The sequence below is a fragment of the Siniperca chuatsi genome, linkage group LG18 (assembly GCF_020085105.1).
Source record: "Siniperca chuatsi isolate FFG_IHB_CAS linkage group LG18, ASM2008510v1, whole genome shotgun sequence".
Lineage (NCBI taxonomy): Eukaryota > Metazoa > Chordata > Actinopteri > Centrarchiformes > Sinipercidae > Siniperca > Siniperca chuatsi.
Window position 1 is genome coordinate 2,394,247 of NC_058059.1, and position 15,114 is coordinate 2,409,360.

Consider the following 15,114-nt stretch of genomic DNA (forward strand, 5'->3'; position numbering starts at 1 on the left):
ATCCGGGGTGCAGATCTGTTCGTGAATGTGCATCTGCTTGGCCCATTTGTTGTCCATAAATATACATAGTCCTCCACCAATCGATGTCTTTGACAGGTGCTCACCTGTCTGCCCTTATCATTGCTTCTGGCTTTAGCCTCGTTTCCATTAGGCACATGAGATTACACAGTTTTGTTGTTAAGAGATCGCACATTTGACAGTGTGATGTTCGGGCGAGGAAATCTGGAGCCGGTAAATAAATACAAACGGTGTCACGTCTATTTCACATCATCTCTCTCTGCTGTGTTTTACAACACAGTGACCATCACATAGCTCAGTAAATATGAACCATGTAAGCTGTATTCAGAGGACATTGGACGAATCCCATCACAGACTGAAGAAATCCCCAATAACCTCAGATCACATTAACTCATCTGCGTCAGACGAATCTTCATCATTTCCATGTTTGTATTTGTAAGTTCGGCGCGTTTGATCAAATGATTTCCTTTAATCACCGTCCATGGTGGCCTCTGTAATTAAAAGACTATTAGGGCCTGTTTATAATTCAGGTGCTTTTGTTTTGATTTATCTTTACAGAAAACAATGCCAGTATTGTACCGAATATCTGATATAATGCCATGGAAATGTATGCAGGGGCTTCTCTGTGGGCAGATACATGCAGGAGACACAGAGGATTAATGTTCTGGCAGCTGCTGGTGATTTGTGCGACAGTCAGCGATCATTTATGTCCGTCTGAATTCATCACAGCTGCTCAGCAAGCAGGACTTCCTCCGTGTGAAATTCACAAAGCAGCAGCTCATTTTCTCACATTACAAACATTCCTCGTTGCTTTCACACAGAATTTAAATGTATAAATATCTTCAAAGGACTTAGCGATGGACTGAGTTTGTCTTGGTGACCAAAACGATTAAACTACTTCTCGAATAGTTTGTGATACGTTCAAGTGCATTTGTCAAAATGCTCGTTCTGTAAACCCTCACGTGCAAAATATCTGAGCTGCAACCGGTTCTTATTTTCAGAAATCTGTCATAATGGTAAACAGTAGTGACAAGTTTAGTTAGTGTAACATATCATGTTAAATGTCTCCAACAGTGACGCCACAGCGGGCTTAGTTGTTCTCAGTTGCTTTGGAACAATTGTCGAATGAAAATCACGATCTTCAAACCACATTTTTTTGTATTTTCCATTTTGTTACTGGAAGCTGCTCACTGTGGATGGAGGTTCAGAGGTGAACACTTGACAGTGATGAAACTCCTCCACCCCTCCCAAACTTAATTGCTGCCCCCTGCTGTAGAGGATGTCTGACTTTATTATAGGGTTTGTAAGCAAAATATCAACAGGCTTCAGTGACAGAGTTCCTAAGACATCTGGCTGTCTGGACTTAAACAATGGATGAGTTAATTTACTTTTGAGTTTAATGTTTTGAGAGACTTTGTGCCTTTTTCAGGACAAATAGACGGCGCGTCCCAAATTCAAACCCATACCGATTCTAACAGGGTCTCCAGTAGAAAGTGTGTTCACGCTGGAAAAGTGACCGAATGAAGTTTACTCAAAGCAGAATTCAGAATAATTACGGCCGAGTTTTGAGCGTGCTGTTGATGCACACTATTCTCCCACAATGCAGTGCACAAAGGAAGCGGAGGAGGGGCACGCAGCTGACAAACATTCAAACAAGTTGTTGTTGAGGTGAAACGGCTGCAGAAAGATCTTAGAAAACAAAAATAAGTATTAGACATTTTCTGTTTGTGCAGTTTAACTCGCAGAGTCGCAGCCTGACGTCCTGTTAGTTTAAAGCCGTTAAGTATGTTGACTTGTTTGTAAACTCATTGTTAAAACTGTATGTTATTACAGTGGATTTGGGACACGGCAGAATCTGCTCAGTACAACCTGATGCGGCGATTTCTCTTAATGTTTTCAGAACTCTGTTAACTGCTTAAGTGAGCTTCAAGGTCCAGTGTGCAACATTTAGGAGGAGCTGTCGGCAGAAATGGAATATAATATTTATAAGTATGTTTTCATTAGTGTTTAATCGCCTGAAAATAAGAATTGTTGTGTTTTCGTCACCTGTTTTTATCTTCAGAGGGGGCGGGTCCCCTTCCACGGAGGCCGCCATGTTGCACCGCCATGTTTCCACAGCAGCCCCGGTTTCAAAATGCTGCTTTCCTGTAATCTCAGCTAACTGACAAGTATTTATCTCTCCAGCTCAGTTTAATCAGGTCGGCTGGCGGAAAATCGCTCTGACATTTACACTTGACATATAGGATCAAACAACAGTCAAACAGTGAAGCTAAGATAACACAAGCATCCGTGACTGTGAGTTCAAGCTGACAGAAATGATGGAGGACAGCGCTACAAGCATACATTAAATTCATAATATTGACACTTAAATTAAAAAAGGAATGATGAAATATATTAAGAAATTAACTATATATCAAATGAAACATATATATCTCTTCCTACATTAAATGAATAAGAAGCCAATGAAATAAATAAATCAATAAACGACTGATCCATTCATTGAGGGGGGAAAGAGTTTTTATAGACTAAAGGATTGATCCATTTGGGTTTTGGACTGTTGGACATTTGAAGACACTGGGAAACTGAGATTTGGACATTTTTCACAATTTGTTATTTAACCTTTTAGATGTTTGAGCGGTTAATTGATAACAATACATCAATAATGAAAATAAATATTGGTTGCAGCCCTAGTTGTTATTATATAATACGTTATTTGATAATTATTACTGATGCGTCAACGTGTAAGCAGCACTTCAATGTTGTAGCTAATTTAAATGTATATTCATTTTTGTGTAGTTTAATCTGTAACAATGCATCATATTTTATAAACTGGGCATGTTTGTATGTAAACTCTAAATCTGCAAAGTATCTAAAGCTGTCAGATAAATGCAGTGAAGTACAATATTTCTCTAGAAAGCAGCATAAAATGGAGTAAAGTTCCTCCAAACTGTCCTTAAGGACAGTATTTGAGTAAATGTGAGTGTCCTTCCACCGCTGGATAGTAAATATGTTTGGGTTAATTAGACATCTGAATTGACTTTTTATATTTTTTGTATTTATTCAACTTTATTTCAGACACATGAGTCCAAATCAGTATAAAACATAATAAAATACAATAGGAGGACAAGAACAATATAATCATAGCAGTCCACAATGATTAAAACACAGACAGACATTTGTTCCAGTGTTTCCAGAAACAAGAGGAGCAGCATGTGTCACTGTGTGGGCTCAGTCAGGGCCATTACGACTACAGACTAAAAGATCGATCCATTAATGGGAAAAATCAGCAGATGAACTGAGAATGATGCGTCGTTGCCCTTGTTTGTTCTGTATTCAGCATCTTCTTCCTGTTGATTTTAGAGCAGAAACGATCAATCGATGGACGGAGATCAGCTTTTCACTTGTGAGGATTTGCTCATTTTCCTGCTTTTGTGTGATATTAACAGTGATGGGAGAAGTATTCAGATCCTTTACTGTAAAAGTAGTAAAACTACAATGTACAAATACTCTGGTACAAGTAGTGCAACTCATCGGCTGCAGAATCAGCCACATCTTTTAAAAAAAGCTTAACATTTCAACGTCTCATCTGTTTTATTATTATCTTATATTATTGAGTATTTTACTCCAATCTATTTTAATTGATGAACTGATTTGATTTGCCTCCTGAAATGTTTTAGTGGTGGTTCAACCATGTAAAGCACTTTGCAACTTTGTTTTGAAAATGCTGTATAAATAGTTTTAAATGGTTCTAAAAAGTTTATTATTATTAATAAGTAAAGGTCCTGCATTTCAGATTGTTCTTGAAGTGAAAGTACAGAGGTTAGTATAATTTCAGTCAAACGGTTCACAACCCAAAAGTTCATATATGATCATATATGACAAAGAAAAGCAGCAAATCTTCACATTTGAGAAGCCGCTTTTTGCTTGAAAAATGACTTAAATGATTAATCAATCATGAAAATAGTTGCTATAAAATCTGCACGTGTGAAAAATCGCCTTAAATGCGTCAAAATGTGGAAGAAACGACGCGAGAACGAGAGATCAGACGTTTCTTCTATCACCAGGAGATAAATCCGCCGTCTTAATTCCCACATGTGACGCTGACATGTGGGACGCGTCCTTCACCTTTGCTCTGACTCCCAGAGAGGACGCGACGCGCACCGCCGGAGTCTGGACAGTTTGGAGTCCGGTTGGAGCTGCGCGTAAAAAAGCGCGTCCTCGTTTATCCGGTAACATCCGCATCAGTTCCTCCACATCTCCCTCTGCGAGCAGAGTCCGTCTCCAGCGTCCGGACTGAGAGCACCAACCGGGATCCAAAGCGGACCCCTGTACGCGGATATATCAGCTTTTTGTTCTTAGAATCCACAATCCTGTGATCTACTTTTTAAGAATACTTTAGTGTGGATCTCTTTTTCCTACATTATCCGCGCAGATCTGAACTCGATCTACGAGTCTCTATGTTTCCGGCTCTGTTCTTCATCCCTGACCCGGTCTGTGGAGATCCAAGCATCCAGAGTGGACTTTCTGCCCCGGTTTGTTCGACACCCAGTGGTGCATCACCGGACAGTGTCTTCGAAATTCTGCATAGTCGCGCAAGAAAATAAACTTTTAAAGTTCTTGTCACGGAATGACGCACTGACGCAGCTGAAGCGGAGATCCACATTTTCCAGTAAGTTCAGATCCGAGATGAGTTTACATTTAATCCGCAGCACGAGATTGTTCTTGTTTTTAATTTATTGTGCTGAGGTCGGCGCACTCGTGTCAGCATCAAAGCTTCGGGGGGAAAAGTCACGAGTTTACTGTCTATGGAAGCAGATTAGGGTCATTAATATTTAGAGCTGGTGAAATCATGGTCACAGATAATTTCACAGCCTGCAGTTGGATTTCACCTTTTGTGTGCATGTGGGAAAAAAAATTGCATGAACATATCTGAATGTGTGACTTTGTAAAAAAGTTTTGCAGCTGTAGAAATATTTTGTGTATGTGTGATTAAAATCTGTGCAGGAATATTTTCAGCAGTGAGGTTTCACAGTCTGAGAGACGGACACACGGATGTCCTGCCTTTGGATGCAACACTGAAGCTACAAGCACGAATTTTGGCTCTGTTTTTACACCTGAGCTCACGAGCCAATCAGCACCTGACAATCCAATCAGAGGAGGTCAAACTGTCCAATCAGGGGGCAAAAGGTTCTAGCACGGTTACTTCGTCCATCTGCAGCAGCGTTGCCAGATGTTCGATAATTATCATATTTGTACGATAATTTCGCACTTTCGCCAAAAGTGCCATAATGTACGATAATCTGACCATTTTCTGATGCTTACAATTAGTAGTTTATTTTAGTCTAGTCTCTTAAATTCGTTTCTCGACGAAGCAATATATAACGGATCCTACGTCTGTATTCACGGCGTTCACGCATCTCTTCTCACGTGTGCTCTTTCGAGCCAGTCATGCTTCGTGCAGGCTACGTACGGCTGCCGTTTTCCAGGAGTTTGCACGAGAGAAGATTAGCTAACTTGTAATATAATTGTGTAATATGAGGCTATTACAAACTCCGACTGATGAACTTGTGCACACATCCCCTTCCACGTATCACAGCTACATCAGCCTGCTCACTAGATGTGGGTAGATTTGTAGGCGTGTCAAAAAGCCATTTAGTGTTTTGTAAAATTACATATTTACGCATTTTCGTTCTCCTGGCTATGACTCGCGTACGATAATTTTCCTCAATTTTAAGCCTGTGGTACGAGAGTTGAACATTTCCTGCTTGGCATCGCTGATCTGTAGTATGCTGGAGTCAACGTGGAGGAGCCAGACGGAGACGGGTCCAGTTTGTTCTCAAGTCTTTTCTGGTAAGTAGCAGTGATCCTCTCCTAACTGTTAACGTCTTGAATGGTAGAATACACGTTTAGTGTTTTAAAATTGCAGTAAAAGTGGTTTCTAACTCGTGCAGAATTTAAACTTGAACTGAAGGGCGAAATATTTGTGCAGCGTAGTTAAGCCCTTATTGTTGGCTAGCTAATAATGGACTGTACTTGAACTTATATAGCGCCTTTCTAGTCTTTCAGACTACTCAAAGCGCTTCAACTACATATCACATTCACCCCATTCACACACACACACACACCGATGGCAGAAGTGCTCATCAAAGTAACTAATCATTCACACACACACACACACACACACACCGAAGGCCCAGCCCTCGGGAGCAATTTGGGGTTCAGCGTCTTGCCCAAGGACACTTCGACGTGGGCTGGGGGAAGCCGGGATCGAACCGCCGACCTCACGATTGGTGGACGACCCGCTCCACCCCTAATATTAGCCACGATGCTATTGCTAGCATGGCCGCTAACACTAACTTTAGCCAACTTGACTGACAAAAGAACCACTAGTTAACCAATCTTTGGCTAGCTTTAATCTTTATACCGGACAGGCTGGAACTGACAGTCTGGCTAGTTGTTGAACGTGTATGTAGGCCACCTGTAAGTTAGAAACCAAAGGTTACACATTTTAACTTCCTGGAAAATTCTGAATCTTGAATGACACTTTGATAATAAATAAGGAAATAAATCGTCCACCCTGAAAAGGACTTGGATTCTGACGTGAACTGAAAATCTCTCTCCCTCACCCTCCTTCCACTCCTCCCGCCTCGTCCTTCCCGTCTCTAACTGCACACCATCACTGCTGGTGACTCTGTGGCGACTCAGCTGTACGTTCACACACATGAATGAAACGTTGGGCTGAAGTACGGCAGCGTGCCCTGAAGATTTCTTACACTCAGTTAACAAAGTGGGAGTGAAACACTGAGACTCTAAAACAGCCCCACTGAGTAGAAACAGTTCATGACTCCAGTGTGTGTCACAACTGGAAATGCAGTATTAATCGGGGTATTTGGTGGTGATTAGGATTTTACACTCTGTTCATGTGAAGACATTAAAAGCAGACACCTTTAATGACATTTTAGCTTCAGGTAGAAGTTGCTTAATTTGATTTCTTATATTGAAACAACTGTCTAATGTCTGTTTCCGTTTTGTCCTACAGGTTTTCCTGCTGTCCATCTCCTCTATCACAGTGGCTCTCTGTCTTTGGAAGTTTGAAAACTTTGCTGAGTGTAAACAAGCGTAAATGTGCACACACTGGATTAATTCTCCCTGATTCACATAGAATTGTACCTAATCTGTAAGCATTCACATTGTCTGAATCAATAAGTGTATATAAGTGCTGTGCTGTGTAAACCTTTATAGACTGTAATAAATCAGCCACCAGCTGTAAGGACAAACTGTTCTTTGATTCTGATTTTTATACAGAAACCCGAATATATTCGGACGGTTTAAGAAACTGAATTCAGGCTGCTGTCGCTGACATTAAAGTTACTGTATTACAAACACTAAAATATACAAATACCACAGTGTTCAGTTATTGTCAGTTAAATACAACATTTGAGCATCAGTATAATGCTTTAAAATACTGAACAATCAGACTTCCTGTCCGTTCCATATCTGAGACTGGACTTTGTTTTAATACTTTCAGCAAATAGAAAATCGTTAGTTGTTGACTCTTTATTTCATTTAAATAATAATTTAAATCTGTAAGTAATAGTCGCATTGAAATAGTATGAACATATATATAATATCGTCCTTTCTGGTGTACCTTAAAGTTTTGTTTTACCTTAAATATCTATAATATCTTCACAGGCTTGACAAAAATGTAATTGAATAGTTTTGAAACATATAAATGTGAACTCTTTTCTGTGTTAATTCACCATTCCTAAGTGCTTTTGATTTACTAAAAGCATCTATCTTCTGATCCTGCTACGTTAACAGTAACCTTTTATTATTAATATTGTGTTCAATATATTGATTGTGTACAATAAAACATTACATTTGTGCCAAGGAAGGAGGTCAGCAGGATGCATCATGTGCACCACAGGTATCATATGCTGACATCGTAAAGAGGAGACTTCACATCGATGATCTTTAAGATTACAATAATTGTCAATTGTTGAAAATGAAAAAATATTATTTATATAATTTATTTATCTTTTGCACCTGGGATACAGGTGGGTTAATTAGCAGGAACATGCCAGTAAAGTTTTACATAGTAATTAACAAGACAGCTGTGCGTGCATCCCGGAGTTACTTAATTTGCATGTTAGCTAATGTCTTAGCTAGCTTCAGTCTGTTGGCTAACGTTTGTTGTTGTGCCGTTTGAACAAGTAGCGTTAATATTAAGGAAAGTAAGGCTATTCTTCAACAGGTGCTTCAAGACGTAACGCTGCGAGCATCTAATGTGAGAAGGAAGGTAGTTAGCTAACGGTTGAGAAGGTTCAGTTCGCAATCCAACTTGTACATGTTCACGTCAGCTGGGAAATAAACCAAGTGAACAGGAAAGTAACAGTAGCAGGCTAATAATGCAAGCTTCAGAGCGGTGATCTGTCAGTACAGCAAATATTTTAGTTTTTTTAATTAGTTTCATACACCTCTTTCATGAGCTGCTAAATTTCTTTAATCTCAAACACACAGGAGCAGAACTCCTTAGTGGAGAGAGCTGTTCGCAGCTTTGTGGACATCTTGTCAAATGCACAGCCAAAAATTAAAGTTTCAACTGTTCCACAAGCTCACCAGCAGTCATCCATAACAGCAACCCGAGGAGACATGCAAAGGTTTGACATGACAGGCATAAGTATGATTATTATAGTATAATAATGTATTTGTTGCTCATTATTGTTACTCAATATAGCTTTGAACACGTGCATGGCAGGAGCGCACACCGAGATTAGAGAGGTGCCGACTCCAGAGGATCGTGTACAAACAAATGACAGAACGGGGGTTGCACACTCCAGCTCTGACTCAAAGTCATGCTGATCGGAGCATGAATGTGCGACCCCCATTCACTGACAGCTCTCTCCATTAAGGAGTTCTGCTCCTGCGTGAGATTAAAGAAATTTAGCATCTCCTGAAAGAGGCGTATGACAGATGAAACAAATGTTCTCCCATCTGACTGAGCTCATTTTTGCTGTACTGACAGTTCACCGCTCTGAAGCTTGCATTATTAGCCTGCTACTGTTACTTTCCTGTTCACTTGGTTTATTTCCCAGCTGACGTGAACATGTACAAGTTGGATTGCGAACTGAACCTTCTCAACCGTTAGCTAACTACCTTCCTTCTCACATTAAATGCTCGCAGCGTTACGTCTTGAAGCACCTGTTGAAGAATAGCCTTACTTTCCTTAATATTAACGCTACTTGTTCAAACGGCACAACAACAAACGTTAGCCAACAGACTGAAGCTAGCTAAGACATTAGAAACGACCACATAAACTAAATATGCAAATTAAGTAACTCCTCCATGTTGACTCCAGCATACTACAGTTGGACGAAGTAACCAGAACGTGCTAGAACCTTTTGCCCCGTGATTGGACAGTTTGACTTCCTTCGATTGGATGGTCAGTGGGCAACGTGCTGATTGGCTAGTCAGCACAGGCGTTAAAACAATTTGTGCTTGTAACTTCAGTGTCACATACAAAGATAGGACATTTGTGTGTCTGTCTCTCAGACAATGTGAAACCTCACTGTTGAAAGTATTCTGCACAATTTGTAAGAGGCCACAAGCAAAAAATGTTCAGAACCACTGCTTTAATCTTTAACCATGTGTTGTATCTTATAAACTATTAGCTCTTAATCTGCAAAGTAACTAGTAACTATAGCTGTCAGATAAATGTAGCGGACTAGAAGTATAAAGTAGCATAAAATAAAAATACTCAAATAAAGTACTATTACCTTAAAATTATACTTCAGTACAGTACTTTAGTAAATGTATGTTACCAGTGTGTGTGGTACCAATGTGAGCATGAGTGTTTGTGTGTTTGAATGCGAGCATGAGTGCGAGCATGAAGGTCCGTCAGCTCAGCCTGCAACGAGACTCATTATTGCCCAGAATAGTACCGGTCCACAGGGAACTCTCCCGGTCCTCCCAGTACTGTGTATATTGTATGTCCTGAATGTTTAGATTTGTTTATATGTTATGTTCTGTTGTAAATGTCATCTTTTGTTGCTTAGCCTTTGAAAATTAAAGAAAAAAAATATATAAAAAACAATACTGAATACATGCAAAATAACATGGATTAAACTGATATCTTCACCATAAAATGTGTCTCTCTCTCTTGTAGATCTCCCTCACAGTGCAAAGATCACATGGCTTCACCTTGACTGACAACCATCGGGCCCCTCAGTCTCTCCTCTTACTGGAGAAATCCTGTTTCTCAATGGTCTACCATAGAAACACCTTTTTGCTGTCTCTCACTCTGTAAGAGACCATTCATAAAGTTTTCCCCTGACACCACCATGGCAGCTGCTCCAGATGCACCCTGCCTGTCGGAGCTCGGCGGACTTCCCAACAGGAACATCAGTCTCATCTCCGGCGCCCGACCCTGCAACCGGAGCACCATCAGGACCTCGCCTTACACCCCACAAGCCACCGCAGCCTTCGCCATTGCCATCACCTTCATGATGATCCTGACCATCGTTGGGAACATCCTGGTCATCATCGCCGTCCTGACGTCCCGATCCCTCAAGGGGGCTCAGAACCTCTTCCTGGTGTCGCTGGCTGCAGCAGATATTTTAGTGGCCACGCTTATTATTCCTTTCTCGTTGGCTAATGAGCTGCAGGGCTACTGGGCGTTTAGCTCCATTTGGTGTGAAATCTACCTGGCGCTGGATGTTCTCTTCTGTACCTCCTCCATTGTGCACCTGTGCGCAATAGCACTGGACCGCTACCTGTCGATCTCTCGGCCCGTATCCTATGGCGCCAAACGTACCCCCATACGCATCAAGGCGGCCATTATCGTAGTCTGGCTGATCTCTGCGGTCATCTCTTTCCCTCCTCTTCTCACCCTGGATAAGAGCGAAGGAGGTGAAGAGGTGTGTGAACTAAACAGCGAGCGCTGGTATATTCTCTACTCCACAATTGGCTCATTCTTCGCCCCCTGTGTGATAATGATTCTGGTGTATGTGAGGATTTATCAGATCGCTAAGAAGCATACACGCTGCCCGCCCGGACAGAAGCATAAAGCGGTGGCAGGAGGAAATGCCAGCATGGCAACCAGTGAGCCTCCAGTGAAGTTAACTGAGCAGTCACAACAGAACGGGGATCAAGGAAGTACGACTGCCAGCCAACGAGATAAAGTCTTGATCAAAATATCTGGCTCGGATTCCACCTCATCATCACTTCGAAAACCGCCTGAGAATACCACGAGCCAGGGCACTCAGCACTACCCTCCTAATTCGAGTACCGCTCCAGTTCGGAAATCCACCTCCTCCCCCTCAATCCCCCAACATGACAGCCAAATCCTCTCAGCTGTTCCCCACAAAGAGTCCCAGACAAATCCTGACGAAGGGGGGGAAGCACTTCCCGACAACACCTCCAGCTCTGGCTCTGACGCTGAGCTGGAAATGGGCGAGGACGGTGTTCTTGGAGAGGACAGCAAAGAAGAGACGAACAAGACCGAAGAGCAAACTTTGGGATTGTCCCAAAGCAAAGGGTTCAAAGTTCAGGTGCTAAACCTGGCCTGCAGATACAAAAGCACTATGGCCACATCATCTGGCATCCAACTGGTACCCGAGGAAACGCACAAGATTCAGGGGACGCCCATATCCCGCCGCAAAGCCATGATGAACAGGGAGAAGAGGTTCACCTTCGTCTTGGCTGTAGTGATGGGAGTGTTTGTGATCTGCTGGTTCCCCTTCTTCTTCTCTTACTCTCTTCAGGCGGTGTGCCCTGAGACTTGCAGCATCCCCAATCCTTTGTTTAAATTCTTCTTTTGGATTGGCTACTGCAATTCCTGCCTCAACCCGGTCATATACACCATCTTCAACAATGATTTCAGGAAGGCCTTCAAGAGGATACTGTGCAGGGACACAAAGGGTATGTTCTTCTAGAAAGGAAAGTATTATTATGTTTTGAACTGCGGGCGGACAGAAAGATAATTTGAAGATAAAAAATGATTTATTTCTTTCTGTATTTGACGGGATTGACCCTCTTCAGCATCGACATAAACACTTGTACATTGAGGAGGAAATTACGTCCATTTTCTTTTCTCCTTGTGTTTGTCTGAATGCTGTTAGCTGAGTCAGAGCAGCACTGACAAAGAGGGAGATTTCAGAAAGCCAGTCAAGTGGCCGAATCAATTATCTTTAATGTTATTTAAGAATACAGTGTAATTGTATATTCAATGACTCTGAAGGAGAATGATTTGATTTTATTTTGAAACGGAAGTCAAGAGGATACAGGGTCTGTGTTCAGTAATTTAAAGTACAAACAGAACTATGATGGTGTATGTGTTTTTTTGTGTGTGCATGGGAGTAGAGGAGAGTTGCCTAAGGGTCTTACTGGAAGAGAACAAATATCACTAAGTGTCCTTTATTGGAGATAAAATGGGCACTCAAGGAACACAAGATCAGGGAAAATGTGAGCATCCTCCTCTCTGTGCCTCTTCCTCTCACTCTTTTTCTTCCTCCATCTAAAGCTGTAACTTGGGACGTGTACATTATGATGGATAGAGCTTTTTTTTCTCTGTATATTCCCTAGTCTCTGTGAACCGCTGGATGTTACACCTCTCCCTGGGAATCGCTCATTAAGGTGATAGCCAGAGGCTTAAACTAGAAAAACTAGAACAAGAGAGCTGAAAATCAGCAGAGGCTGCATGAAAGATGGAGACTCTACGCGTGAATGTGATACTTGGAGGCAGCACAAGCTGAGCTGTTCACTTCCCCCTCTTCCTTTAATCTGGTTTCCCCTTTAATGTTATTTTTTCCCTCAGCTGAACTAAAAATGACGCAGGTAGTCAGTGCATGTGTTTTAAGTAAGCAGTTGCAGCTCAAGGTGTGTTTACGTTGCGATTTTGATTTATTTGCAACATTTAATGAACATGATGGACAGTGAGCTTTGTATCCTATTCAGCGTGCTCTCTGCCAAAGCAATACAGACTGTATCTGAACTCTGCGCTGACCCCGACGATGAGCAGAATCCCTGATGAAGATGCTCCTCTTCACTCTGAACTGATCTGATTTTGTGGGTGTGTAAATACTGTATGTGTGTGTGTGTGTGTGTGTGACTGAGTTTGCAGCTGCATGTTTTTCAAAAATGCACTTCTTATCTATTGAAAGCCAATTGAAATTTGCTTGACTGAAGCATCCAGTACTGTATACACATGTAAGATACCACTGGTGTTGGAATCAGCTTTTGTACAGTATAAGCTTAAACTTAAAACGGTATTCTTGCTACTTGTTGTAAAGTCCAACTGAAATTTAATTGCATGTTTTTTCTGTTACAGCATACAGATCTGCTCCGTTAATTACACGTCCTGTGCTCTGTTTTAAAGCCATGCTAGCAGCTCTGTGAGGTTTTGAGCTAATGCTAACATTAGCATACTAACATGCTAACATGATGATGTTTAGCAGGTATAATGTTTCGCCATCTTAGTTTAACGTGATAGCATGCTAGCACTAAACACCAAGTACAACTGAGGCTAATGGGAATGTCATTAGTTTTGCAGGTATTTGGTCATAAATGTTAATACAATTCATCCTGAGGGGAACATGAATGTGTGAACAAAATTTCACGGCAATCCATCCGATAGGCATTTACGAGACATTTCCCTCATACATACACTGGTAGAATATTGCCCTGCTAACATAAGTTTGCAGGCTAGATCAGCTGCAGAGCTTAAAAACGGACCTAATGTCAACATGGGTCCGTTTAGATGCTAAATGTTGTGGTTTTACTCTCCATCACCACTGCTAACAAAACATTGTGTGTCGTTAGCTTGTACAGTTACCAGTGCAACTTTGTTAACATTGTGTCAGTCGTGGATGTATTATAAGAACTGGATACCGGACTCCCAGTTCATTCCAATTAAAGCTGCTCACCCAAAGTTTCCATGCTTCCATGTTATGTGGCCCACTGGTCATTAGTGTCTCTTTCCCTAAGCCCACCAGCCTGTCCCATAGACTTTACATTGAGGTGATGCCATGCACATTACAATATAATTTCTAGGCTCTAGAAAAATTTTACAAATATAACTCATGGTCATGGTTTAAAAATCCATAATACAAAGTGTAAATTACCTTGTCTGCAGTTCGAAGCTAGATCTCTCGAAGGCCCGGTCAGACCAGAAAGTGGCACCGCAAAATTCAATCAGGTGTCTCTGTGCAGTAGGCGGTGGAAAAAGTTTGGTGATGTAGTGACTACTCACAGTTAGTAAACTGTAGCTTGTGAGCTAACTGCTAGCTGTGAACATGCTGGCGCTAGTCAGTCGCAGTCATGGTCACAATAGCTCTCTGAAATAAAGAGTTCGCTATCAAACTGAGAAAGCTAACGGGAAAATAAGGTCACACAGTTTATTCTAAAGATTTGTACCATTGACTCCTGTCTCACAACTGTCTTTATGAGCAGTGTATACGTGGACAGAGGAGGTGAAACCAAACTAAATGGTGACACCCAACTAATAAGCTCCTAATAGCCTCCTCCTCCATTTTGGACTCTTTTGATTTCACTGTGAAGTTTCGTTGTTTTAAAACCTCCATGGTCTCAGTGCACCCTCCATCTGAGCTGTTAATCAATCACAAACAGCAACAAATTTGAAAATCATTTTTGACTATTATTGTTTACTGCAAAAAGGGATGGATTTTGTGATTTCAGCTGGACTTTAAGTTTAGAATAGTTATCAAAGTACCACTCAGTATTGCCTTGTATCTACTTGTATCTTCTATCTCTGCTCCTGTGTTGTTGTGTCCCAGTGCTATGCTTTTCTTTTGAAATCACTTCATATTAAGGGTTTGAATAAAGGACATGGTACGACTATATAAACACTGCTTGTTGTTTCAGAGGAGGTTGGGATTGACTGTGAGCACTTACAGAGCAAAGAATAATGGAATCAGACAATTTACCATCACTGCTTTCTGTCAGAGTGTTTTAGGAGAATTATCTTTGTCTGCTTCGATGACCTTTGACCAGAATATAAGATACGCTATACTGATGTGGATATGGAAAAATAGGTACATTAGACCTAAAGTAATAGATGGAGCGAGGCAAAAGAAGACT

The 15,114-nt window shown here is 41.3% G+C and overlaps 1 protein-coding gene across 2 annotated transcripts; it reads left to right on the forward strand.

Moving 5' to 3' along the window:
- Positions 1–3,151: 3,151 nt before the first annotated feature.
- Positions 3,152–14,876, forward strand: LOC122865925 (alpha-2A adrenergic receptor). Of its 2 annotated transcripts, none has more exons than XM_044174966.1 (2): positions 3,152–3,421; positions 10,184–14,876. In XM_044174966.1, the coding sequence occupies exon 2, from the start codon at positions 10,359–10,361 to the stop codon at positions 11,949–11,951; it is 1,593 nt and encodes a 530-aa protein (XP_044030901.1). In that variant the 5' UTR covers positions 3,152–3,421; positions 10,184–10,358; the 3' UTR covers positions 11,952–14,876. The 2 variants fall into 2 exon arrangements, with proteins under 2 accessions (XP_044030901.1, XP_044030900.1); XM_044174965.1 differs by lacking the exon at positions 3,152–3,421 and adding an exon at positions 3,843–4,687.
- Positions 14,877–15,114: the final 238 nt, after the last annotated feature.

Coding starts and splice junctions, on each gene's coding strand:
- LOC122865925 (XM_044174966.1), top strand. CDS start 10,359: ATGGCAGCTGCTCCAGATGCACCCTGCCTGTCGGAGCTCGGCGGACTT.